This window comes from Orbicella franksi, chromosome 1 (assembly GCF_964199315.1).
Source record: "Orbicella franksi chromosome 1, jaOrbFran1.1, whole genome shotgun sequence".
Lineage (NCBI taxonomy): Eukaryota > Metazoa > Cnidaria > Anthozoa > Scleractinia > Merulinidae > Orbicella > Orbicella franksi.
The window spans coordinates 34,748,732-34,776,387 of record NC_138145.1 but is presented as its reverse complement, the minus strand read 5'-3'; the positions used below and the strand labels follow the sequence as shown (position 1 = coordinate 34,776,387).

Sequence of the window (27,656 nt, the reverse complement as noted above, 5' to 3'; positions counted from 1 at the left end):
TTCTTCAAAACAACGCCATGCATGTAGTAAGTCTTTTATCTATCATGACTGAAGTCTACTTTTGGGTAAAGTTTTCTACTGGTCAATACGAGGGCAACACGACGCAGTGATCAGTGCAATGAATGAAGAATTCCTGGTTATAACCCTAGGAAACATTTTGATAACTTTCTGAGCATTTCGGTCAGTTTCGACATATGATTAAAGAGGATTTGTCATATATTATCAGTTGTAGTCATTGAGTTGGTTTTTGGTGATTTTTTAAAGGTAAGTTTTTGTGTTTTTATGTCTTGAAACATGCGTGAATTCACGTACGCGTCTTATCGACAACTTCAGTTCTTCTTAGGGCCATCTCGTTTTCACGACTAAATCTGTGGGTGTTTGACGAGGAACGGAAATAGGATGTGCGGGGGTCGCAACACACATTTAGCTGACGAAAACTATGAAAATATCAGAAAAAAGATCTTGTTTTAATCATTTTTTTTAGGGTTTCCACAAACTTTTATGCGTCGATTTTAAGCACAAAGAGATCTGAATGGATTGTAACCGAAACTAGGGTTCTGAAATAGTACAGACGGAATGCACCCTCAGGAAGAATATATGTGTTTTCAGAAACATTTCAATTCAGTATTCAACAAAAAGCGGTCAGTTCCATGGAAACCAATGACGCATTGCTTTGCGACAAATAAGTACTTATGAATGCTATTTATGACAGCAGTGACGGAAATCAGGTGGATTGCCATAAAACCCATTCGATATTATATTTAGAAAGTAAAGATATAGTAAGGCTGCCAGTATTTTATCGAAATTATATGTAAAAGTAACGCGTAGTGGATTTAAAATCACGAATAACTTTAGTATTACAGAAAGATAAAGTGAGCCGAACAATAAAGAAATCAAAGGTGTATCGGGTGTTACAACACGATTTACCGAAACAAAAAACAAAACAATAGCATTTTGAATCTACATGTATTTGCTTTCCTTGGAAAGGCTAACATTTCAAACGACAAATAGAATGATACCCTAGATAATATTTATCATTATTTTACAAATTTTAAGTCTTGGATTCCAACTGGAAAGGAAAAACAATTTCTGATATTTTTAACGCTGCAAAGGTTCAAAAAACTCTAAACAGCTGTTTGGACGCGCGCTTTGCGTGCCTGCAGGTGAAGAAATCAACCAATGACAGCGCTGGCTGTTAATATTTTTTCCGCTCGAATACACCACCTCGCGATTGATTGCATGCATAAATAACAAACCAAGAAGGGGGTATTTTGGCGGGCGTTTCGTTGATCACAAATTAATAAACAGAGAATTGTTCTGTTTCTCTTTTCACATTAGGAGAAGATATGTTCAGGACTATCAAGATATAACAGCAACTCGAATTGAAGGTTTTTTCAAGGAACTCAGCTAGCACCAGAATCGAACGGCCGTGTTCTTCTACCTGTTCAAAGTGAGTTCATCATGAACGGAAGATCGGCGGCCGTTCTCCTGGTTATCGTTTCATTTATAGCGAAGTCTAACTCGTATGACTCATATGGAGACTATGAGGATCAAATGAGGAATTATTACGACTCACTGTATCAAAGATCTTTTACTAAAGAAAAGCCAAGCAGAGATGCTAAACCATCAAACTTTATAGATCTCAAAATGCCTGGCGTTCATCCGGAGAAGGTAGGCAAGCATTTCTTAATTATTGTCCTTTGTAAACTGTTTTAAAGCTTTTGGTATAGGTGTTTGGTAGAATCATGTAGAGACTGAAGGCAGTAAATCCTCAAACATTAAATCACTTTGAAAATATTCGGGTGAAATGTCCAATTTTATACTTGACTTGCGCCAAGTAACATGAGCTTTCTTAGTTTTGTGCCTTCCTCACGATCATATTCCACGGTTCAGTTATTCTCTATCACTTTGTTTCGATGGGCGGCTAATTATTTTTCATATACTTTGCCCTGTTACACTTCTAGAAATATTACTCCGGACTTTCCAGCACGTTTCTTCTTCTAAATTCTCTTACCTTTTGTGGGAAAACTCAAAGGGGCTAGGGGATATTCAAATTTTAAGTGAGATGTCAAGCGTGAACCAAGTGTTCTTGTCTTGAAATTTTACATGTTCATGCGATCAACAACTTGATTTGTCGAAAGATAATTGTACGAATAAGTGAAATAGATACCGTATTCAAAGTCTAGATCAGTGGCAAACCAATTTCTCTTTTCATTTCGCCCAAAAGCATTAACAGAATAAAACGAATTGTTTATTCAGTATTTTTAACAGTCAGCCACAGTATGTAGATAAGCGAACCAAAACGAGTTGTCAATTATCCTTGTGTCAATTAACATGCATGATTTTTTTCAAACCAGCTGCAATAGATGAACCCCCGCGTGGAAAGTTCTTTTGTTTGCAGAAGAAATTTTCTACTTATAAAAGCCAGCAAATATTAAACAATATATAAGCTTAAAGGTTAAGCTTACATTTATGTTAACACAACTGTAATGAAATTAATAATTATCGTGCAACTTTGAATTAAAAAAAGTATTCAGCTCACTCAAAAGCAAGCACGTTTAATTCGTGTAAGTTTGCACTTTTATGTATGGTGTTAAAAATGTCTGAAATTTTGGCTGAATCTTTAATGTTCATAATTAATTTTTTTTTTTGGCAAAGAATGCCCTGGTCCACATTAATAAGTCGGCGTAACGATCCTCGCTGATGCGTGTATTGGACGTCTTTCATTCAGGTTGCATATGTCAATACAGGAAGGCTTTGTTCTAATTGAATTGAATTTGACTTGCCAGGGAAAGTTAACTTAGAAGCAATGCATTGGTCATAAGAATTCATAACACACATGATAATTCATTTAACCATGGAGGTATAAACGTTTTACAGTTCTAACATTGCAGAGAATAGCTTTATTTTGTGTGTAAAAACTCAATTTTAAATTTGAAAACATGAGAAATCAATCTGTGTTGGTGACTTATTAATACAGAGGAACTCCTCTTTTCAAAGCTGCTAAAAGGACCACAAAATTCTTAAAGTAATGACAGTGTGCACTATCAATAGCCAAAATTTAATATCTGGAATAATATTGTCTTGCAGCATGACTCATACCTTTGTACAGCTGTGGATCTGCGTGACAAGAAAGCCTATATTGGTAGAGGATTTATTTTTCATTGAAACTTGGTACATGTATTTACTGAGGTTATCAATACTCTAGAAACCCTGACATATTTGGAAAATGACTCCCTGCCCCCCACCCCTCCCCACTTGAACAAGCTTTTTGCACAGGATACCCAATACTAGATTACATGTATGTCCAGGTCATCAATTTCAATTGATACCACAGAAGTACCTAATGGATATCGCTATATTTTTGGGACTGAAATCAGATACTTCAAAGATTTCTCTTCAAGTAAACTTAATCTGTTTTCTTTTAAGCCTGGTTTTCACTAGTGACGGAGTCGTAGTCTAAATCGTAGGCGGAGTCATAAAGCCCTGGCCAAACAGAGTTGCAAGTAGACGCAAGTTCTGAACTTGCGTCTACTTGCGACTCCGTTTGGCCAGACGATGACGTGCACTCACTTTTGTCGAGATCAAATTTGCACGCAAGTCGACACAAGTTTTTCACTGTTTGGCTACCCAACCCAAGTCAACGCAAGTTGAGTGATGTCCGTTTGTTGTTATGGCAACCTATTAGCCAATGAAACACAGGATATGTCTGCCTTGAAAAGGTTTTTTTTGGACTTTTTTTGTGACTTGCGTGTACTTGCAAGTCTGTTTGGCCACCCAACTTAAGTCTCTACATAAGTTCAACTTGTGACTACTTGCGAGTATGTTTGGCCACCCAACTCAAGTCTCTACGCAAGTTCAACTTGCGACTACTTGCGAGTCCGTTTGACCAGGGCTTAAGAGCGCTTACGACCTAGTGAAAATCGAAAATCAGAGTCGTAATTGGAGTCGGAAGAATTGAAACATTTCCATTTCTTCCAATTCCATTTAAGACTCCGTCACTTATGATCCAGTGAAAACTAGATTGTCGTAGTTGGAAGCAGAAGTTGAAGAACCAACCAATCACAAGACCCGGAATTGAACATTGCGATTGGTTTATTCTTCTGCTTCTGCTCGCAACTCCGACAATGCAGTTTTTACTAGGTTATAAGTGACGGAGTCATAAGCGGATGCAGTGTTCTGCTTCTGACTCCATCGGTTTGATTTTCTCTAGATCTTATTGTTCTATACTTCTGATTATGACTCTGACTACGAATCGCTAGTGAAAACCAGCCTTTAGTGAGACTCCACATATGGTGCTATAGGCCTAATAAAAAAATTCCATACCTTAAACATTTTTGGTAATACTTAAAGAAAGCCCAGTTTAATATATATGAAACCTACAAACCTGGATTAAATTTGAAAAAACATTATGTCCTTTTATCTCCATCTTTATCTCTAACTAGGCTGTCAATGTTGATATTAGTGACACTATTATATTTTTGTATATTCCACCCAACCCATCCAAAACTTTGAGGATATTGTTTCCTAATTCCTGAATTGATTATCTTGTACATTCAGTTAAGGTTACTGTATACCTTTGGGTCGGCAATTTTCTTCAAATTTGGATTTTTGGGTCAAAATAGTGGTCGAAGAATAATCTCTAATTTCTGAAAAAATTTTTTGAAAAAGGCTAAATATTGGCGGAGAAATGGCGGTTTTACGTTTTCACCGGAAGTAAAAGTTTACCTCTTGATTGACAGCCCTATGGCGTGTATGCAACCAACCGAGACGATTTTCGTGGGAATTACCTATGTGGATGTCACGAATTGACTACTCAGTTGATCAGCATTGTTGTTCTGACTACCCAGCATTTTTGGTATTAGGCGTGTCTCTATGTTAAGTTATAAGTAAACATAGACCGTGTTTAAACCATGGACCAGTTCGAAAAAGCGAAAACAGCGAAGAACGAATGAAAATACATCAATGAATGAAGAAGCGAAAGTTCGCCACGCGGATGAAGCTATAGTTATCGTATAAGGCGGGCAAATGTTCGTGGTAAGAGAAAAGAAAGGTTCTGTAAAAATTTCGGAACTTGACAGCAATAACAGGGATGCTGACAGAGACTCTTCTGATGAGTCCGATATCGACGAATCGTCGGACTCATTGAGACCATTTGAAATATTATCCATGCACAGTTGCCCACACACAGTTGCTCTCCGCGCTTTCTTTTATTTGTTTCCTTCGCTCAGCCACTCTAGCGTTCGTATCCTTTTTAGTCTTCCCCATTTTGCCAGACCAGCTTCAAGAAAAACCGAGCTACAGAAAAATTATCTCTCTGCCTTCGGTTCCTTGAGCGCATTGCGAACACGAGAGTTTTTTAGAGATTTGCGCGTAAATTTCACCAGGAGGTTAACGGTAGTAAACTTTCCCTGCACTGATTGGCTTAGTTATCTGAGAACCCAGTTGAAGGCGTTTGTGGGCGGAGTTTGTTTGCGAAGCAGAAAATTTTTCTTAGCGCTGTTTTCTCGAATAAATTTTTTTAACTTGAAGCAGACACTTTAAAGAGTTATAACTCAAAGGGAATTTGTTCAATTGCTCTTAAATTTGGACAGTGGCTAGTTTAACATATAAACTACAAAAGCATGGCTGGGAATTGTTAATTTCGCAATACTTTTTCTTCGAGAGCGATTTTTGTACGATCACTCCACATTTTTTTAATCCTATTTCGAAAATGTTCTGTAACCTATTACTGCAATTAAATATGCCAAAACGCAGACACGTTTTTTAAGCGCTTTGGGCCCTAAAACCGAGGAAAAAATTAAATTGGCGAAAAACGAAATTTGCTTTGACTTATAGCTTTCGAAAGGTAATTCGGGCGCTCGCATTTAGTGGTCGTGAAAAATTCGACAATTCATTTTCTTTCATAATTCTTGGTATAGTTTGATAGCCAGCTCCATAAGCTTTAATTTGATATAGGGGTTTAGGTATCTACAGCTTAAACTGGACGCGCTACATCGCTTGCGCGCGAGACACCCCTGAAGGTATACTGTAACCTTAAGTATTTTTTCCACTTCCCAAAAACTCAAGTATTTCAACTAAGGGAGTAGAGCTTTATAAAAAAAAACCTTTGAGAATTAAGAGTTAAGACATAATTTTGCTTTTTAATATTTAATTGCATTATATATTTTTCTCCTGATTAGTCTTGTAAGTAATGTTTGCATATTTTGTAAGCAATGTTATGTTATTGTTAGTCATATGGTATAATTGTTAATAAGTAAGTAACATTACTATTGTAACTTACGTTAGAATTGTAAACTGGCTAAAAAAAAAGTGATGTTAGTACTGCAATTACAGTGGAACCCTGCCTTATGGCCTCTCTGTTAATACAGCCACCTCATTATTACGGCCACTTTGTTCTGGTCCAAACAAAGCTCAGTCAGTCATTTTCTTATTAAAGAAACCCTTTTTTGCTTTAATATGGTCACCCTGTTAATATGGCCACCCCATTAATGTGGCCAGATTTTGTGGCCCGTTGGTGACCAGATTAATGAGGTTCCGCTGTAGTATTAGTGTTGTAAGCACTGTTGCAGTTGTACATAATGTTAGTGTTTTAAATGAGGTTAGTACTGCAAATGAAACTAAAAAAAGCAAAATTGGAAAAAGTCCTGATTCTTCTGAATGCTTTTGTTTTGCAATTTCCTGAAAACATTTCAGCCATCGGAAATTTTTATCATTCTCAACAGCTGGATTTGAACCTCATGCCGAAATGCATACAGCACATCATATGTTATTGTTTGGATGCCCAGCTCCAGGAGAAGTGGCTTTGGCTAACAATGGGAAATTTTGGTATGTATACAATGATAATATTATGTTCGGCTTAACAATGTCTATTTATGGCAGCTAATGAGAAGTTGATTTATTAATTGATTTTATGTAGTGAATATAATCTAGAATAAAATTCTAGTTTAAATTCATGGCGTATAATGTGTAGCAAACGCACCAGCAATATTTGTTTAATGTAAAGTAAGTTTATTTCACTATGACTTACTCGCTACATTAACAACAGAGGAGAAGCATGCAATAAGGGAAATACGTGAAAACCATGACAAACAACATTTTCTTGATGATTAGGATTAAAGGTGAGAAAAGGAGGAACCAGCATAAACAAACATTGCCTGGATTAAACTTAAACAAACTTTCCAGAGATCTACATATAACATGCAAAAGTTATTATAAACTATTCACCATAGACTGGGTAGGACGTTCACTGCCTACAAGGGAAGGGTTCCTACATAATGCAAAAAAAAACAACAACTCCAGCTCATTCCTTCAGGACCCTTCCTAATAGCTAGTCCTCTTGGCTTTAGAGTATGTAGTGGGGTAATAATTACCCCACCATGTACCATTATTGCTACGGTGTTGTGCTGGTATCTGGTCTTGGGAGTGATACTCCTTTTACCTGAAAAATTGCGTGTGCTGGTGGATTAGGGTGGGTTGGTGGTAACCATCTAGGAGGGAGTAGTAATTTGGTGAACTGCTTTATGCTAAAAAAAAAAACTGGGTGAAGCTCTGGCACTGTGGTGAGGATTTTACATGTATCTGCACATTGGCAGGTGCACAAGAAAAGTTCAAGGATTTCAATTGGTGATACTTGCTTTATACATATTAATGAATTTGCTGTCTGCAGGAATTGTGGGGACATGGGATCAGGCGTGTGCCGTGGATATGGAGAGAAGATATTGTATGCGTGGGGAAGAAATGCTCCAAAGTTGAAGTTACCTCCTGGTAAGTAGGACATGTAATTATTGTCATCATCTCCATGGCAATGCCTCGTTAAATGTGAGAAATTTGGGGTGGGGATGCAGGGATGTAGTAGAGGTTACTTGAATTCTCTTGTCTAAAACTAGAGACATAAAGAAGTCTGGGATTTCAAGACAAAACATATAACACTGTAGAATTCCAATTATAAGGCCCTCTAGTTGTAGACTCACCAGTCTGCTAACAAAAAGAAAATTCTGGTTAAGAACCCCCTTCTCTGATATATGCCCTCTGCCATCCAACTTTTCCATATTAACTTACTAATGTTCTGGTAGAATGTTGCACTTTAAACAGAAATAGGTAAACTGAATGAATTTGTCAGTGGAGTGTTTAATTGCATAGAATTTCTTACATTATATCACTAACCAAAGTACAGTGTATTATAGTCAGCTCCTTCAGCTAACTGCCAATAGGTTTTACCTGGTCAAATGTAAGCCTCGCCCCCCTCCTGGATATAGGCTCCCTCAGTTATAAGCTCTCCCAAGGGCTTATGATGGGACATTAATTTTATTGTATTAATTGGCATGCAAACACATATGCTATTATGATAATCTTCACTCTTTCATGTCATAGAGTAATCATTATTTTTCCTTTGGACAACCTTTACATTATTTTGCTTTTTGGTTTTTAGATGTTGCCTTTGAAGTGGGTGGTAAATCTGGTGTGAATTATCTTGTACTTCAAGTTCATTATGGAAAAGTGGATAATTTTGTAGGTAAGTTGGCAGGCTTACATGTATTGCCTTCAATAGAGCCTTGTCGCACGGCCTTGTTGATCATTAAACAAGAAGATCTGTTAGATCTTATAACCGCGCTTTAAAAATGAAACGGTTCGCTTAGCACTACCGTCGAAACGCAGTGCACATTCCAAAGCAGTCATTGATGATTCTTTTCTTACTGTAGACATCACATCACTTGATCAACACAAACTGTATTATTGCACCATCAGTGGTAGCCGTTGACAAAACTCCGATGACGTAATGGTCTTAATTTAGAACTTTCTTCAGGATATGTATGGGCATGAACGATATGAACAACAAAATAATAACACTATTAACAACAGCTTTCTTTCTTAAAAGTCATGATTAAATTTAATTGGTGTTTTCCACGAGTAAAGGGCTAGCAAAGTAGTCACACAAGTCGTATAAAAAAAAAACCCTATCCCGACCGATGTATCGATTTTGGTCACTCCAGTGACCACAGATTGAAAACGTGACAGAAAATTGGCGTTACTTTTGATTCTCACCAAATTTGTCATATCCCCCCTTGGGAGAATTTTGTTAAGTTAGCTAATTTAGTATGCAAGCCACCGTAATGGTGGTTGCCGTGGCGAAATGTTTATTTGCTCAAAATTGGGGCAAAATCTTTCGGAGATGGAAATCAGGACATTTGTAAGGATACAGAAAGTAATTTGGGACCAGTTGCTGGCTTCTAAGGCTGAATTTATCCAGAAGTAAGCTGTATTTTTGTTTTCGTGCCGAAAGCCACGCGATGAAATATTATCGGTTTGTTCTGCTGTCTTGTTCTGTTTTTTCTCTTGGTCTTTCTTGTAGCCTGCCGAGGCCAGTCTTTCGTCTAAATCAGTTGAAAAAAGTTCGAAAAAGATGTTCCCATTCAAGTTTAAGCTCTCAGGCAATAATTCTGGAGTTTTTTGGCCGAAACGTCGGCTTTGTTATGTTCGTGTTTTTTGGTTGCTATGGGCGACCGTGGCTTCCTTTGTTAGGTCAAGTCTGGTGAGTGAGGTCACAAAAAAAATCTAATTAATTCTGGTTTTGTTCAATTTCGCTGAAATTTTAACACGATAAAGCTGGATTGTTAAGGAATAGATTTACCGCCTGCCAATGTGTGGTAGCTATTAACGCTTAAGTGATATATCGCTTCGAAATCAGGGTTTTGAAGAGATTTTTTTGCAATGTATGGGTTTGGCGTGATTTTGTAATCGGAGGTTTTTGTTGACCCCAAAGGAAAAAATATCTGGAAAAGGTCATTTCATCTATGATTCAAACGAATATAAATATGTATATGTTCCGAGCGAAATTTCTGCTGAAAAAATATAGTTTTTGATGAACGCTGGGTTTTTAATTTTTTTCCCGCGAAAGTCAGTATTGGAGATGAGATTTATTAATGTTTCAACAGCTTTTGGCGAGTAAACATCACAGGTTGCGTGATTCAAAATTTGGCCGAGTGAAAGCTTGGGTCTGGTCACCTACAAATCGAAAAAAAAACCACGGGTAAACCATGAACCGTGCTCGGTCCATGGCTGTGCGGTTAACAATGGTTGCAGAGGAAACTGGATGCCAGAAAATGGGTTGTTCTGTATAAGTATCACTCACAGTTGATGTAATACAAAGAAAATAAAAGACAAGATACAATACTGTTCCAAAATACAGAGAACATATACAAACTTAAGGTAAAACTGTTCTGCAACTCATTTTCATCCAGTACACACAGAAACACCCCAGAAAATCAAAAGGGTGGGATAGTATTTGAAGACCACTAATTTTGAGACCAATTTGCATCCAACAACATTTTTCAACAGATCTTCTTAACTTTTTAAGTTTACCTTCAAAACACCGCACCATGGTTGTCCATGTCAGGCACCTCTTGGTTGGCAGTATGTCTTACTAATTGTGTTCCAGGAAATGGAAGAGCCGTGTGTCTCCTCAGTATGCATGTTGTTTATTATTACTGGAAAATACACCACTTGTAAAATTCATAAAAAAACTACATCCAGGAACTGAGTGGCATATATTCCATATCCTGAACAGCGAGGATATTGATGATGTCAATTTCCACTTTTTCACAGTTTTTTTTCAAACAGTAGTCAGTGCCGCTGTGTAATATCCTCTACATATGTATGTATCCCTTAAACAGTCAGTTTTTTTTTAACTCCTCACAGCCAATCCTACCCTGAAAGATTACTCTGGAGTGGACTTGCTCACTACATCAGTACCGTAAGTTTTGTACAGACATGTTTTAATATGTTTAATTATCACTTGCATTGTTAGTGCTAAAATGTTTAAAAGACTCATGAGTACACTTTTGAGTTAAAAAAAATAAATATGTTTACCGAATAATTTTAGGGATCTGAGCAATCTGAACAAATTATCGAAATAAACTAAACTAAACTGAATTAAACATGACAAATAAAATGTTAATGAAAAAGATTAGTAATACTTTTTCTGAAAAAAACCCTACTTAAATAATTAGTATCTTCAGCGGTTAATTTCTTCTACAGTGTAGGTAATATATTTTTTTATTATAAATGCTCATTTTTCCATCTTTTCTCTCCAGCCTTTATCACCCACCTGTCCACTCCACTTCCCTGGCCCTTCCCCCTTCTTCCCCTCTCTTCCTTTCCCTGACCTTCTCTTTCCCTCTCCTCCAGTCTCTTAATTCCCTTTTCCCAAACATTCTCTGTTTTCCCCTCTTATCCCTCTCCTCCGCCTCTTGCCAATATCCTAACATTGCTTTTGATACTCTGAATAACCAGCTGCAATTTCATGTCAAATCAAATCATTAATTGTCTGGTAGCTTAGAACTCCCTTACTGCCTTCTATTAGGCCAAGATACCTGGCAGCAATCAAGGTCTTGGCTGTTGGATGGTCACTAATCCCACCCAAAAAACAAGGTTAAAACTTTAGATAACAAGGCTATTAACTTCTAATCATTAAACATAAATGTCACTTAAAACTTAGTGTGAAAAAATAGAATACTAAAAAGGTTACTTTTTGCCAAATGTTTTGATTACTGGTACTTGAGGCTGTTGTTTGATCATTAAGTTTTTAGTGTATAACTTGCCTGATGTTCAAACACTTAAGTGTCACTTTTAAAATTCTAAAAAAATAAAGCATTCAACACATTTATTCCTGAGTAGTAATTATAATAATAGCATTAAAACGTGTCACCTTTGAAATAATATAGTAACAAGTTGTTTTATATATTCTAAAATTAAGGTAACCATTTATCACAATTTGAACTGTGAATTTTTAGTTCTTTTTAAAACTATTAATAACAATTTTAAATCAATAAAGATATCTAGTTTTTAATATTATAAATCTTTTTTTAGTATAACATTTTTTTTATTCAGCAGTTCTGTATTTAAGACAATAAAAGAACTGAGAATTTGTGAAGGATTGACAAACTATTTGACATATGTAAAAAGCACATGTATGTATTGGCTGAAAGTTAATTAGCTAATCCCAGTGGCAAATCCAGGTAGCTCAAAGGGGTTTGGTGTGAAGGTGGTGGAGAAGGGGGTTGTTACTTACACCAGTCACTATTAAAAGCTCTTTCCTTGTATTTAAACTTTTGGTGAGCCCTCAGTGCATTTATTTGACTGTATAATTATCTACTCAATTTGTGATTATTATCCGTGGTTTCATGAAAGGAGGTCATGCATATTTGTGTTGTTCTCTGTTGTTGTCCCGTACCCTACTATATAAAAGTTGTATTTCTTTTTCTCTCATCTATCACAGACCTAGTCGTTTGGCAGCAATATTTCTTTTAGCATCTGGGGGAGAAATTCCAGAACACGAGAAAGGTTAATGGATATCATTTAATATAAATGTAACATGGTCAAAATTTATGTTCAACCAAGACCTCTACTTCACAAATGACAGACAAAACTGAATTATTGTAAACAAAAGAATATGTCTCACATAAGCTTTGTTTTTAGCTAAACTGACAGAACATTCACCAATCAACACAAAGCTCTTTCTACTTTTGTAACAGTTCAATGGTGTACATGTTGTAAGTTTTAATAGTACTACATGTACTTTATGGGAATTAAGATAGTTCTCTTTCTTCATGTCTGTCTGCCTGTCTGTCTGCCTGTCTGTCTGTCTGTCTGTCAGCTAGCCAGTTCACCATTTGCTGACTTGTATTACCAGTATAAAGACTTTATATTGAAAAAGAACATTTGGCAAGTTATACACTTTTATGCAAGAACTTTCATTCATTTATACTTCATCATTTTGGAAGTTTTAAATATTCTTTTATTAAATTCTTTAAAATATTTCTTTTATGTCTTAGACAATCACAATACTAAATTTAAAGAACTGTCCAAAAAAACATTTTCCTACTTAAAGCTCACATCATTTTTCTTTCTTCATTCAGCATGGCATTTGGACACTGGCTGCCATTACCGAGATGGACCTGAGTTACATCCATTTGCCTTTAGAGTCCATGCACATTCCATAGGTAAGACCTTTCAATATTCTGTATTCACTGAAATATAAATTTATCTATAATTTTTGCAACACCCAGGGCCACTGGTATTGCAGGTGTAGCGGTATTTAATATATGGAGTGAGAAAATTACTTCTCTGTGATCAAAATACTTTATTATTTTGCAATAGGAAGAAAAACTGCCAAAACTGGAAGATGAAGAAGGAAAAACTTATCAACTAAAAGAAAAGAAATAATGACTTAGGAATTAAAAATTTCTTGTCCTTGTGTCACAAAATCAAATTTGATGAACAGTATTCCACTTCCATCCTTATAATCCAGTACTTCTTCCCAAAATACTTATTCTGTTTTTCTCTGTAGAAACTTTTTATCCAATTTAGTTGTATATTTGGTGATGTTTGTCAATATAATCTGGAAATCAGGAAAGATTATTTTCGATAATCAGCCAGGACACTGCCTCTTAGTAGATGAAAATTCACCACTCAAGCAAAATGTTTTGTGATGCTGTTTTAGGGAGTGTTATCAGTGGCTACAGAATACGTGACAAACAATGGACACTAATAGGAAAGGGTGATCCACTGCGACCTCAGGCAAGATAACTAGTCTTGTTGTTACTTTAACTTCATTTTCATACAGACGAATATCATTTTCATCCTTTTAGTTTTGTGCAAGGCCATATGGGCAAATTGGAATGTTTGTTTATTTTATGAAGTGAAGCAAGGAAAATGATACTAAATTGCTCCAAGATGATTTCATGATTATACAAAAAACATGAACAGTGGTAGATGTTTTTCAAGATTGTGCATGGGTGTTGGTTGATTAAACATATCATAGCCCTGCCAGAAAGGAAGGACATCATTGAGTAAAATATGAACCAAGCCAGAAAAGCAAAACAATGAAACAAATTCTAAGGTTGCATTTGTTCAAACATCCTTCAGATTAACAGTTTCCTGAGGTTTTTCTAACAGTATACATGTATAGACAGGTGCACTACAAAGTTTGCACATCAGTTACTTTCATCTTCATTTTGTTTCCAGGCATTTTACCCAACAGAAAAAGATGTCACGATAAAAAGTGGGGATTCTATGGTAAGAATTGCAGAATTTTTTCCCCTTTCTTAACTGTTTTGTCTCACGAGGTTATGTCACGCAACATTGCATAATAAGTATATCCTGTCACGCTAGACTGGGTCACACAAGCTTCTTAGAACTATAGTGGGTACAATATTCCAGTTCAGGTCACCCTAGTTTAGTCCACACAGAAAAGAAAATTGCTTTGTCATGTTGGTCTCACTGAAATGGGTGACGCTAGGCTAGGTCACACTAGACTAGATCATGCAGGCCAAGTAACACTAGGCTAGTTTATGCTAATGCCTAAATTTCATGTTATTTACAATGTGTCACTGACAAATGTACCATAAGTGTATTGTTGTAGACCATGTTGCCATACAAATTGGACAATATTGGCATTGCTAAACAAACACCAAATGACGACTGTTGAGCACATTTACCACATTTGATTATTTTCTCTCCTCTGTGATTCTTTTTTTATGCTCATTATTGTTTGTGTCTAAGTGTCTTTGGATTTTTTTGCTCAACTGGTTAGTCTGGCTAGTGTGACTGGTTACTCTCCTCAGTATTTGTCATCATCATAACTGTTGATGAGAAAACATCATTATTATTTACAGGCTGCCCGATGCACCTATGATTCAATGAAGAGAGAAAGAATAACATATATCGGGTATGTAAGCATTTAGTTGCATTCCCTTGTCCTGTACAGGGACAAGATGATACATTGTTTATTAGGCTCCCACTGTGTACCAGCACAGGCGGCCCAGACGTTGAATACGATTAATACGTGACATTAGTGTGTTGGCGATTGCGTTACAATTTTAGCCGTTTATAAGACAATGTGTGAGAATGCCTCGAAAATTGCTCGAAATGCTACGCGTAGAAATTAATTGAATAACTCGCCTAAATGGCTCTAAACCGCCTCCAGGAACACAGAGACATCACGACAACGCAATAGAAACATGAGGTAAGCTACTTTTATTGAAGTTATTCTCTTTACGTAGCATTGAGTGCAATTTTCGAAGCACTCATACATTGTCTTATAAACGACTAAAATTGTGATGCAATCGCCAACAGTCTAATGTCACGTATTAATCGTATTCAACGTCTGGGCTGGCCGCCAGTAGACTACGAGTAGTCCCTCTTTCGCTTAGTCCGTCGTGCGTGACGCGAAAGAAATTCGCGAGAAAAAAATGGCCGCGCGTAATCCTGGGGGCTAGGAGCGCGCGAAAGGAGGGACTACCTCCTAAGCCCAAGAGTTTGCCCTTTCACGGCCGAGTGATTTTTCGGTGTAGGATTTCTCATCTTGACGTCCTCTTATTATCGCCTGTTATCAGTAGCCCCAGGAGATCTGAATAAAATTGCTCTACTCTACTCTTCAAGTAGCCAGGCAAAAACATATGCCGTGAGAAGTATATCTTCGTTCAGTGTTCGTTCAGCGAAAGTGCCAAAGAAGTTTTAAAAAGAAGACGGCGAAAGAGGCCTCTTGTAACGATTTTTGCTGCGTCTAAAAGTTATTGCGAAAATTTCAACAGAGTTTCAACCGAGAATTTATTTACATTATACATTATACCTTACACATTATACATAGGAGATCATCCAACTGCGGTGAAATGTTTGCCGATAGCAGCGGAAAATTTCAGGTGAATGTTCGGTTTCAAGTAAGAGCCCGGTTCAATCTTTCAAATGGACGGCAGAAAAAGGCCAAGCTCAGTGAATTTATAGTCGCTGACTTAGACGATGCTGCTGAGCGGCGAAATCACCAACACGCTCGCAGTCGAGTTGGAGGCAGAAAGCTTTGCCAAACAAAACGCTGGATAAATTTAAATCTTTCCAAAGCCCGTTGGCAGATTCGCAAGAACATCACGGCTTGCGAAGCTCGAATCCAACGCTTCGATTCGCTCTGGTACCGCTTCGATTTGCTCCGGTTCCAAAACATTCTTGCAAGACGTCACAGGTATCTCGAATGTTGACAACACGTTGTCAACGCTCCTAACATAAGCCAATCATATTTTTGCGTTGTGAGACCAACGCATAATTCAAACTCTTGGGCTTAGGCGGTAGTCCCTCCTCTCGCGCGCTCCTCGCCTCAAGGATTTCGCGCGGCCATTTTTTTCTCGCGGTTTTCTTTCGCGTCACGTACGACGGACTAAGCGAAAGAGGGACTACTCGTAGTCTAGGCCGCCAGTGGTACCATTAACAATAACAACCAAGAGTGGATTTGGTTTTTTTATTCAAATTTCATTCATGGTCTCCATATCGGATATGGAACTTCAAAACATCATTATTACTTCAACTTATTTTGTTGTGGAAGAGTCCACAACAGCACAGACTTCATAGAAATGTTATCTTTAAAAGTTTCAGTCAAATATTTTCCATCATTAGCTAAATTTTCAAATTTGATTTAAAAAAAGGATTTTTGTTAGCAGAACGCTGACACCATTATGATTCTAGTAGCACTTATACTTTTTCAGAGCGACAATGAAGGATGAGATGTGTAATTTTTACATGATGTACTGGTATGATCCAAGAGAGGATGAACTCGGGAAAAGCGTTGAGGACTCTTGTGATGTTCTGTATGAAGATAAACTAGATTTCCCCATGGACTCTGATGTGCCTTTACCGGGTAGTGGACAAAAAATGGAGATGAAAAGAAACCTTGAGGATGGTGAGTTTGCTTGTTTGTTGGTTGTCTTGGCTAATTAATCTAAGCAACATTCATCACAGTTCTCCAATTCTTCTTGAAACTGGCACAACCCAATCACATCCAGCCTTTCTTTGCGAAAAGTTCACGACTGGAAATTGTGACATATTGAGATCTACCTTTTTGTCACAATGTCAGTTCATTTTCTAGCTTTGTTAAGAAGATCATGAACTAAAGGACATTTGTTTCATGTATCAGCAATTTTCGTATGTTAGGCAACAGATCTTGAATTTTTGCTGTCTCGTCCAATCCCCTACACTGAAATTTGGAAATAACATTGGAAAGAAATGTTTGGTAAAACTAGTGTGGAGTATTAAAGTCTACAATTTTGTCCAAACAGTATCAAGTTGTTAGTTGTTTGGGTGAAGTCTCTATCAGCGAGTTGAAGTTCTCTTTCTGAGTTTTAAAGGGAGTTTTAAAGTCATAACTCCAGTAATTTATGTAATTCAGAAAACTCCATGGGCATTAGCCAAGACTTTCCTAGAACATCTCTTGTCATGTAATGTACTTCAGTTTGCTATTACCAGATGGGAAACTCAGCAGGCAAAACTCTGTCTGCATGTTAACTTCTGTATAAGAGTATTTCTTTCGCGATGTTCTTTAATGCGTGCCTTTCTTTGCTGTCACTTTCATCTTCCTGAATGAGAAACTCGTGATCTTGCTTCATCACTTCACAGAGCACTGACTGTTTCGTTTTGTTCATCTTTGATCGCAGGCAAGCTCAGATGAAAGTGCTCAGCATTGAAAGGCGCGATCTGTCGGAGTGTGGGCAGAACTGGAAGGAACGACACTTAACGAGTTATTTTCAAATAAGTCATGATTATTTTAAAAGCGTACGTTCTTCAAAATAACACAAAATTAAATATAGCACTGGCAGAAATTCGCTCAAAATTTCGTCAACATGGTATTTTTCAGCACTTACATAAAGTGCTTTGTTTGCTTATTTATTGGTTATTGTATTTTTCTGAATTAAGTGAATGGTTAAAACCCACTTAAACTAACGAACTGCTTGTCACCAAACATTCAGTAAAATGTAGATTAAATTAAAAGGGTGCACCATGAAAGAATAAAGCTACTTTTAAGAATATCAGCTTTATACTCGTTACTTGTTTTTCACTGACTAGCCAGTGGCTTTGTGTTTCGTCACAAGAAGTTGTCTCTGAATAACCTTGCTTTCCTTAATGGCTTGCGTTTTATATGGCTTTGAACGTGAATAGACTTTATCCATGTTGTGAGCCCATCACATTTCACCCACAACCCTCTCTTAATGCCACTAGCATTGTCAACGGTTCTGTTACGGCTTATGATCATGAGATGCTGGGGATAACGGGGAACATCCTTTTACTAACAGTAGTGAGAATGGAAGTAAGAGAATTCTTCGGAAAGAGAATGCAAAGGATGGTACTAAGTACTAACAAGGGTCAGGTAGCAGCTCTCGTAAAGTCTCACATGAATGGCTCGATACCCTGCCTACAATACAACAAACAACAGAAACGATACCAGTTGCCAGATTATGACTACAAATAGAATTAAAAGCTTACAAGAGCTGCTACATTTCATTGTTAAATGGAATGGATTAGCATCAAAATAAGCTCCAGGCGTCACTTTGAAAAGCCACGGATGCTCTTTGGGTTCATCACGCTATCTTTCCTCCTCATGAAAGAATGCGTGACGAGCCAAAAGAATGTCTGTGTTGGAATCTACAGCCGTTGTTTGACGCGTATGACCACCCCAAACAAGGGCTGCGAATGAGACAACACTGAAACAAATAGAGGTAAAGGGTATATCGAGAATGGCTTTTTGGTCTGAGGATTGAATGAGAAAAACTTACTTGATGAAAGTTAAGTAGGATCAACTTTTGACGCAATTTGAAAGTAACTGCTACCGTTTATCTCATTGACCAGCTTGGGGCAGAGATAGATAATCGAGATACCTTGTGATGCAGCATCCAGTTCCTCCTGAAGAGCTTAGAATAAGACAACATTTCATATAGGAGAATTTTTATAATGGGTTACTCTCCCCTCATTACACCTGTGGATTTTCCGTCATATTTTCTCTCTTAGCATTCCAGATTGCACCTTCTTTTATAGAAGTGGGGTGAATTCCCAGACGCATGGTGCCAAATTGCGCCCATCATTGCACGCAATAAAATGACAGTGGGTGAAATATTGCTGTCCATAATTTCCAGGATGGATGCACGGTGTAACTTACAATTGCGCGCCATGTTGCGGCGTGTCCAGCCCAAGAAGCTTGTTTTCTTGTCGATAACTTTCAGATCTTTTCTTGCGTTTTTTTCCTTCTATGAGTATTGTGTTGTGTAAAGTTTGTCACACGAAGCAAAGAGATCCATCGATAGAAACTTGATAGCAGAGCGCCGAGACTGTGTAATTTATCAAGCTGTCTGTTTGTTCTAGGACCATGCAAGCCATATTGCATTGAAGGAAAACCATCATTGTTACTTGAGGAAGATAATCGTTGGCCGGGAAACAACCCAGGCAGTCAGGGGCTTGGTCAAGTTACTGCAGTCGACACTGATTCACAGGGAAATGTGTTCATATTTCATCGTGCATCAAGAATATGGCAAGCAGAGTAAGAACAAGTTCTAATTACGCTATTTATGCTTACTGCCTCGCACGTGCCGTACATCCTACTCTCTAAAAACTCCCCACTTTCTAGAGCAAGAAACGAAAGTTCTAGTGTCTCCCCCTCCCCTTTCATTCACAACCAAAGCAATAAACAGCAGCCATGAGGCTATTACCGATGCATTTTCACCTTACTAATCCTGGTCAGTACAAATTCACATGCAGAATTCACGAGCTTTGGGGAAATATAGGTGGAACTTGAACTCGAAAGGGGGTCGAATACATAAACACTTTATTGATCAAAAAACCGTGTAAAAAAATGAACGGTGTACTTATGACCTGCTAGTATGTTGGATAGCAAAAGAACTTAACGAACTCCAAAACAAAGCCAGTTCAATTAGTCAAGTTGACGAAATTCTAGCACAAGGCTTGAAAAAGAAGAAACTTTACGGAAGATTGGAAACCTATAGCCATTGCAGTTAGTAAGTGAATTCACTCACACAGGGTAAATTGTATTTTCTTGTTGCAGTTCTTTTGATGACCACAATATTTTCTCGAGTCAAAGTGACCCCATTCCGGAGCCGACTGTGCTCAAGTTAGATCCAAAGACGGGCGATGTCATGGACAGCTGGGGAGAACATATGTAAGTATCCATGTGCTATGTGCTGGTGTTGTGCTTGTGGACATAAGGAAATAGGGGCGAACTTTCCTCGGTATAGAAAAAGAACGTGTATTGAATGCTGAATTCCGATCCCAACTGGAAATTAATGAGGGTCATCTCGTGAAAAACCCGAAAAAGAGACACTTAGCAAACTGTAACAATTACAGAGGAATAACCATGCTATCAGCACCAAGCAAAATCCTCAGCTGAATTATCCTGAACTCAATGGGGTCTTTAGGAAATAACAAATGGGATTCAGAAAGGAAGGTCTTGCACTGACCATAAAACTAACCAACCCTTAAACTTATTGCGGAGCAGTCACTGGAATGGAACTCATCACTCTATATTATATTCATAGACTTGGAATTAACAAATTGACGCCAGTTTTTTATGTTTCTGTCCTTTTATTGATCGTGAATTTCCTCATGATATTGTCAAAGTTGCTGTGGATCCGTAGACTACTTTGGCAATGCTATGACGAAATTCATTGTCAAGAACAGGACAGACGCTTGAAAAACTGACGTCAATTTGTTTTTTACAATAACATCATTGCATAAATTCATGTACCTGTCCGTTTGATGGTAATGAAATTAACCAACGAGTGCGCGAGAATTTCTGCAGTTACGGTAAAAAACGGCCTTTGACAAAAGAACACGCTACTCTGGAAGAACCTCAACCACGATGGAATACCACAGAAATTCACCACCATTATACAGAAATCATGCTATAACAGATACACAACTGAGAACCTACACTGTCCTTTTCCGTGAAGGCTGAAGCTCGCCCGGGCTGCATCTTATCATCCGATGTATTCCTTTTGATTGTGGACTGGATAACCGAAGACCATAACTGAAGACTCCACAGGACAGGAATCCAGTGGACCCTTTGCTCCCAACTACACTATCTGACCTATCTGGATTTTACTTATGATATCACCTCCCTTTCACGCAACCACAAGCATTCACAGGATAAAATCAGTTGCTGGCCACAACTCCAGGAGTAGCAGGTCTTACCATCAAAAGAAGCGAGACCAAGGCAGTTCGCATAAACAGCACAAAGGAAGGACCAATCAAGCTAAACAACAAGGCCATAGAAGATGTCTCTACCTTTACCTATCTGGGAAGCGTGATAGCCTTTGATGGAGGACCTGAGGAGGATGTAGTAGTGAGGTATGGCAAAGCCACAACAACTTTCCTTCTACTCAGACCTGTGTGAAGATCTAAGGAGTTATTCCTGAAGACCAAACTTGGGATTTTTAATACCAATGTGAAGACCATCTTGATGTATGGAGCAGAAACTTGAAGAGTGACAAAGAACATCGCAATTAAAGTTCAAGCCTTTGTAAACCGATGCCTATACTACATCCTTGGGGTCAAATGGCCAAACATCAGTACTGAAGATCTCTGTACTCTACACAGGAGTGAAGAGAATAAGAGTTAGATGACAAGTTAATCTGAGTATCAAGACAAATTTCACTGATCTGGATTATTGTTCGTGGGAAACATCAGGGGCTGTCTGTAGTCATTCAATAGATCTTCCTTGGGCTTTGCTCAGGTGCTCGCTCCCTCCCCTCCCTTCCTCCTTACTCCACACTCATTAGCCTGCGTAGCAAGCGTTTCCGTACGAAGAGCTTTTCCGCAATCTGGCTGCGGTTAAATTGCTACGCAGCCTAACACTCATTCGTTTCCTCTTTTGAATTCTGTGTTTCTTCTTATCCAGGTTCTTTATGCCTCATGGACTGACGATCGATCACGAGGGCAACACGTGGTTAACGGACGTAGCCATGCACCAGGTAAGTACTTCTACCACTGGTGGAGTGGATAGGTGGACCAAAACTGGACAATATGGTTTTGAATTGATTTTACTGAGACCAATCTCAAGTCATGTTCTCAAAACGGTGGTAAAAAGAGGAAATCACATTAGATTAGAAATTTGCATGGACATAATTTATTTTCTGAATGTAAACCATTTTTCTGAATAACTTAAACCATTGTTGTCAGATTATTTTGAATAATGTTTTTCTTTGTTAATTAACGATCTACAATTTCTTAGCAGTTTGTTTATTATACTTCCTGCAGGTTTTCAAGTTTCCACCCGGAGAGAAAAAAGCTTCATTGACACTTGGAACACAGTTTTTACCAGGAAATGATGATAATCATTTCTGTAAACCTACTGATGTTGCTGTCGACTCAGATGGGAATTTCTTTGTTTCTGATGGGTAAAAAAGTCTTCTTTTGCATTTAGGATTAGCTGTTATCCTGCAAAATCGCACATATCATAGTCGGATACTTACATGTGGGCAACGAGGCCAAACTAGTTGGCTAAAATCAGACAGCATTCCACGAATAGTTCGTCGAATAAAATCATGTGATAAAAGTTAAGCCCTGTTTAGTGTTTATACGGACACCGTATTAACGCTAGATTAACAATGTGGCTATTAAGGACGTTCGCGCTAATTGTTTCTGCGCGTCCTTACTGCGCACGCAAATTCGCGCGCCACATCATGCAGTAATAAAATGAACAATTATAGGGCAGATGGCCATTGCTATAGCTTTGCCTGGATTTGACGATCTTGGACGTTCGGTGACCCCTATTTTACTTTTGATGGATCATTTTCTCTACCGACTTTCTACGTGTGGCGAAAAAATGAAGAAAATCTATCGACTAGAAGTTTGAGTTTTTTGCAAAATGCACCATCGAATTCCGTTCTTTTTAGCTCTTCGTTTATCTGTGCGACGGTTTCAAATGCCTCTTGAAGGGTTAAGTTTTGTGAAAACGTTGGTAACATTTGGGCTCATTTAGGCAACAGACCCACAAAAACTTCTACAAAATATGACTAGAATCGTTTGCCTCCGTTGACTTACCTTCGATATTTTTAACGATGAACACCTGTAGACCATGCTATTTTTTTTTGTATTTCTGACGCAAGTAACTCATTATCTGACTGCAGTAAAAATTTTAAAAAAATCTATCGACTGGAAAATTTTCGCGCGTACGTCCTTAAGCAGGTTCACATGAATAATTTCAAGTAAATTTTAATGAAATATTTAAATGAAAAAAAATGTAAGAATATGGAGGATGCAGAAGATCATTAATAACTGAAGTAGTAGTCTTAAACATTTCGACTTCAAGTCTTTTCTTGACTTTGAAGTGAATTATGCTTACATTTCCTTTTGAGCCATAATGATTCAACTTACAAGACGACCTTTGAATTTAATACATTATGATTTGGTGTTGGTATTAATCCATTATGATTTCCCTTTTTCCCTTTATCTAGGTACTGCAATAGTCGAGTTGTAAAGTTTTCACCAGATGGCAAAAAAGTACTTTTGACGATCACTAACGAAGGACGGGGTAGGTTAATACTTGATGTAACATATCAAACACGAAAGACCGTGTCTGACCACATTTCCAAACACCGAGAAGAGGGTTGAAAAAACGACGCGTAGCGGAGTATGTTTGACTTACTTCGAGGTGTTTGGAAATGTGGTCAAACACTGTCTTAAAGTGCACCTAACCCCAAAAATTTTTTTTCGCTAGAACGAATCTACTTATTATTTGAAATAGTTCTGCGAAAAAATTTTTGGATTCCGTTAAATCCTCGATTTTCTGTGCCACGACGAAATCTCGAAAATAGCTCCAAAACACCGCCATTTTGTTTCACGACCGAGTTTGAGGAGAATGGGTCCAGCGGCTCTTGTGACGTCTACCCAGGAAGGTTGGATATCTCATTTCCTCTCATCTCCTTCAGGATGGTGCAATACACATTCGAAAAGTGCGCAGAAACGCCTTCCAGAGGTGCTATCGGCTGTTGCAGCAATATTCCAGATTTAAAGAAAGGTATACTGTACAATTTACTGGCGATGATCGGCTAATGGTGCAATAAAGACGTAAACGATGGTTGATTTTGTCGAACTGAAACAAGCGAACTGAATCTGTGAGAACCATTGAAGAACTCTCACTGGAATTTGTTCCGCAGACTTTCGAACGCTGTTTTCATAAATTTTCTGCTTAAAGCTAACCAGCAATTTGTAGAAATACCACCGACAACCTATATCTTCCAATCCCGCAGTATTTATAACATAACCGGCAAAGTTGTGTGATCCGGTCATGATCAAGAAGCGTTGTACTGATACGTAAATAGATCGCAACTGTACCCCGCTAACCAACACTTATTTCTCTTTCGATTTAGATGAAAGTCGAAGATTAATCCTCTAGAATTACATGATAACAAAATTATTAGACTCACAGAGTTTTTCGAAGGTTTGGAAATCGGCAGTGTGACAAAGATTCTGTGCAATAGCGTCGAAAATATGACCGCGTAACATTATCTGCGGACCGCTTAGGGAACACATCCTTTTCGCTTATCCGACGAATTTCACTGCAAACTTTGAGAACAATTTACATTGGTTATTTGGAGTTACGACTTAAAACGTGTGACAATGTGAAATCGGTAATTGTATGAAATGTTTCCTTCCGCCTTGCTTCCCGCAGCTTCAAAAATACAGGTCCAAACAATACGATTTTCAATCGATCGAAGCCAATGTTTTGGAGGTCGTCAAGTCTCGAAAACTGCAACACGTACGTCGCTCTTATAAACATGAAGCATTCAACTGAAAGTAAAACACAAACTGGATTTAACAGAACCTTGACAAAATACATTCTCGGTAAGGACAAATGTGAACGGGCTATAAACACGCGTGGGAATCTTATATTTAGTTGACGAAATTACCATCCAAAGCAGTCCTTGAGTTTTCTTTTCTGCTGTTCGTTTGCCTGCTCCTCCACTTCTTATCTAGCTTTCCATTCCTAATATACAAGCAGCTCGTCCGCAAAGACGTCTTCCCCGTCGTCGCTTGAAATATTGCAAATTGCTCTCAAAGCTCTAAGCAGTGAGTTCACAGTTGTCGAACGTGCTCGATCGAAGTTTATTTCGGAGCCTTCCGAATCGAAACTTAACTCTGACTCCAGTGACGAAAAAGAAATGATTCTGAGACAAAACTTGGACGTTTTAGTCCCAAAATACATCGGAACGATTAGTTTTGCATTCTATTTTCTCGAGCGAATACAGTGAGTTGACTGAGGCGCTATTGTGTTTGGTTCCTGGGTAGACGTCATCAGGTACCGCTGCCCCAGACTCCCTAAAACGCGGTCGTGAAACACTTAATCGCGACTTTGAAAGGGCATAGAAAATCGAGGATTCAACCAAATGCAAAAATTTCTTCGCCCAAATGCTTCAAATAAAGTCTAGATTTGTTTTAGCGAAAAAAAAATTGGGGGGTTAGGTGCACTTTAAGTATTTGATATATCTTCTCAGTCGAAACTAAAACTAAGGAGAAAACGGAGAAATAAATCGCAAAAATCTATGCCAATTAAGATCAAATATCCAAACACCGTCACGGTCATGATTTTCTTTGTTCAAACTTGATGAATTATTAACGAGTTTGAAAAACTTTTTATAAGTGCTTTTCCGGAGAGATCCCAAGTGCGAAATTGTTATTACTGTCAATTAGACAGTGATCGTTTTGTTGACAGCCTGAAAATCGATCTTATATCCCACTTAAGTGTTCTTTTTTGCGATGTTCTGTTTTTTATTTGGTGTCTTTCCTTCTTCTATTCTATTTCTATTTGTTAAATTCAAGTTCGTTTGTCAATAAAAAAAAAACGATTGTATCGCTATGGACCTTCAGAACCAAATAGTTATCGTTGCTTTTCCTTGTTTCCTTTTATATCTGAAAAGGTGATCTTGTAATGCTACGGATGAAACAGAAGCAAAAGTAATCTTTTTCCTTCCTTATTCCAGATGTTTTCCAGATACCTCACAGCCTGTCACTTGACGAGAAGAACAGACATCTTTTTGTCGCTGACAGAGAAAACAGTCGAGTGTTGGTGTTTGATTCTGTCAACGGGTCTTTTCTCGGTGAAATCAAAGAGTTTGGGGATCGGGTTTTTGCTGTTCACTACCACCCTGAACAAGGTGATTATACAATTGTTCTCCTTGTTTTTTTAGCTGCTTATGACATCTCTTAGCTCAAACATTCAATAAATAACGTAATATTGTGTTTATTTTCGCAAGGTGGAGTGCTTCATGTTGTAAACGGTCCTTTTTCCTCTGAAGCGCTGGGTTTCACGTTCAGGTTAAACGACAGTACTGAGATACAACGCTGGAAGCCACGCCTGGTAAGCTCTTTGTGAACACAACTTTGTATGAGTTTCATTGGTAACATGTGATGCTTTTTAAAATGTGATTTAATTTGTCTCTGTGAATCACTCAATGTCGTTACGTGTAGGAGTTAAAAGATTGTATCCTAGTTTGATTGAAGACGTATTGCAACACTACGCACCTAGAACTTTTTCTCTCTTTCAAACTTTAGAGCTGCTAGGGGCGACTGAAAGAAAACCACTGAGACCAGGGTTGTATGTCATAGAAACACCCTTCTTTGTTTCCTCTCAAATAGTTTTTTTTTTCAATTTCATTGAATTCTTTTGCAGGGTTTCGGTCAACCTCATGACGTCACTTCAGACCAAGATGGTGCAGTGTATGTAGCTGACATTGGAAAAAATACAGTTTGGAAATTCAAGCGACAAGCTTGATTACTACACAGAAAGAATGTGAAAATATAATTTTATTTTGAAATAATTTCGGAGACTTTTTGCTGTAAAATATATTCCAGATCTTTCTTGCACAGCGATGCATAGCTCACCTTCATTCGTGACTCCAGGACTTTCGTTACGACTGATGGGTTCTGTTTAAATTGACCAATCAAATTCATAGGCTGCAGGAAATCTAATAGCTGTCATATCAACTCCACCGTAATACACTGCGTAGATTTTGATTCATTGAACGAAAAGGAACCCATTAATGATTATATTAGAAAGTTCGTAAAATAATTCTTAATTAATTGAATGTCAATTGCGTTGATTTGAGCGTGCATCTCTGTTCACAAGGACATTTTAGTTCCTTCTTTAGCTCCTACGCGACGTTCTGATGAAGCACAGTTGAGAATAGACTTGAATGAAATGTATTATGTTAAATATTTGTTTCATTAACGTTTTTCCTCAAAAGTTGCTATTGCAATAGTAATATCATATGCACAGTCCTAAAACCTTCTCTAATTTTGATAAGTTGGTTTACTTTTGTATTAATTTTACAACTGGTTTGGTAAGGGTAATGTGTCACAAAGAATGAAAAATTGGTAAATTGTATTTAAAAAGGGAACAAAAAATATTAATTTGGGATGTTTCCATTAACATAAGAATTTTGAAGAAAAAGGCTAAGCTCAATGAAGAGGTTGAGAATTCCAAAGGTAAAGGAAAAGCGCGAAATTAAGATATATGACTTTAAGATTTATTTTTATTTAATGATATGGCATTTGATGAAATATGTTGTAGTTAAAGGACACTAGAGTTATTCTAAGGCTACTTTGAATCAAATGTAAAATTGAATGTAAAATTGAAACACCGCAATAGCAATAAAAATGTAGAAATACGTTGCCAAGATTATGTGTGATTAGTGACTGTTTCTCTTAATATAGAGATTTAGCCAAGCCTTCTGAAAAGCCGAGCTCCCAACTGTACGTAGCCAACCGCATGCTCGTTTGTAGCAGGTTTTCCTTCAGAATGAAGGCAAACATCTTGATAACGTAATTAT

General features: G+C 37.7%; 1 protein-coding gene across 1 annotated transcript; it reads left to right on the top strand.

Moving 5' to 3' along the window:
* The first annotated feature begins 1,131 nt into the window (after nucleotides 1-1,131).
* Nucleotides 1,132-27,500, top strand: LOC145460397 (peptidyl-glycine alpha-amidating monooxygenase A-like). Its single transcript, XM_081445180.1, has 20 exons — nucleotides 1,132-1,671; nucleotides 3,091-3,145; nucleotides 6,726-6,828; nucleotides 7,670-7,767; nucleotides 8,432-8,515; nucleotides 10,699-10,753; nucleotides 12,278-12,342; nucleotides 12,918-13,001; nucleotides 13,502-13,578; nucleotides 14,026-14,076; nucleotides 14,676-14,728; nucleotides 16,533-16,726; nucleotides 19,177-19,351; nucleotides 19,874-19,987; nucleotides 21,725-21,797; nucleotides 22,084-22,223; nucleotides 23,283-23,359; nucleotides 25,809-25,982; nucleotides 26,082-26,185; nucleotides 26,498-27,500. The coding sequence occupies exons 1-20, from the start codon at nucleotides 1,462-1,464 to the stop codon at nucleotides 26,597-26,599; spliced, it is 2,088 nt and encodes a 695-aa protein (XP_081301306.1). The 5' UTR covers nucleotides 1,132-1,461; the 3' UTR covers nucleotides 26,600-27,500.
* Nucleotides 27,501-27,656: the final 156 nt, after the last annotated feature.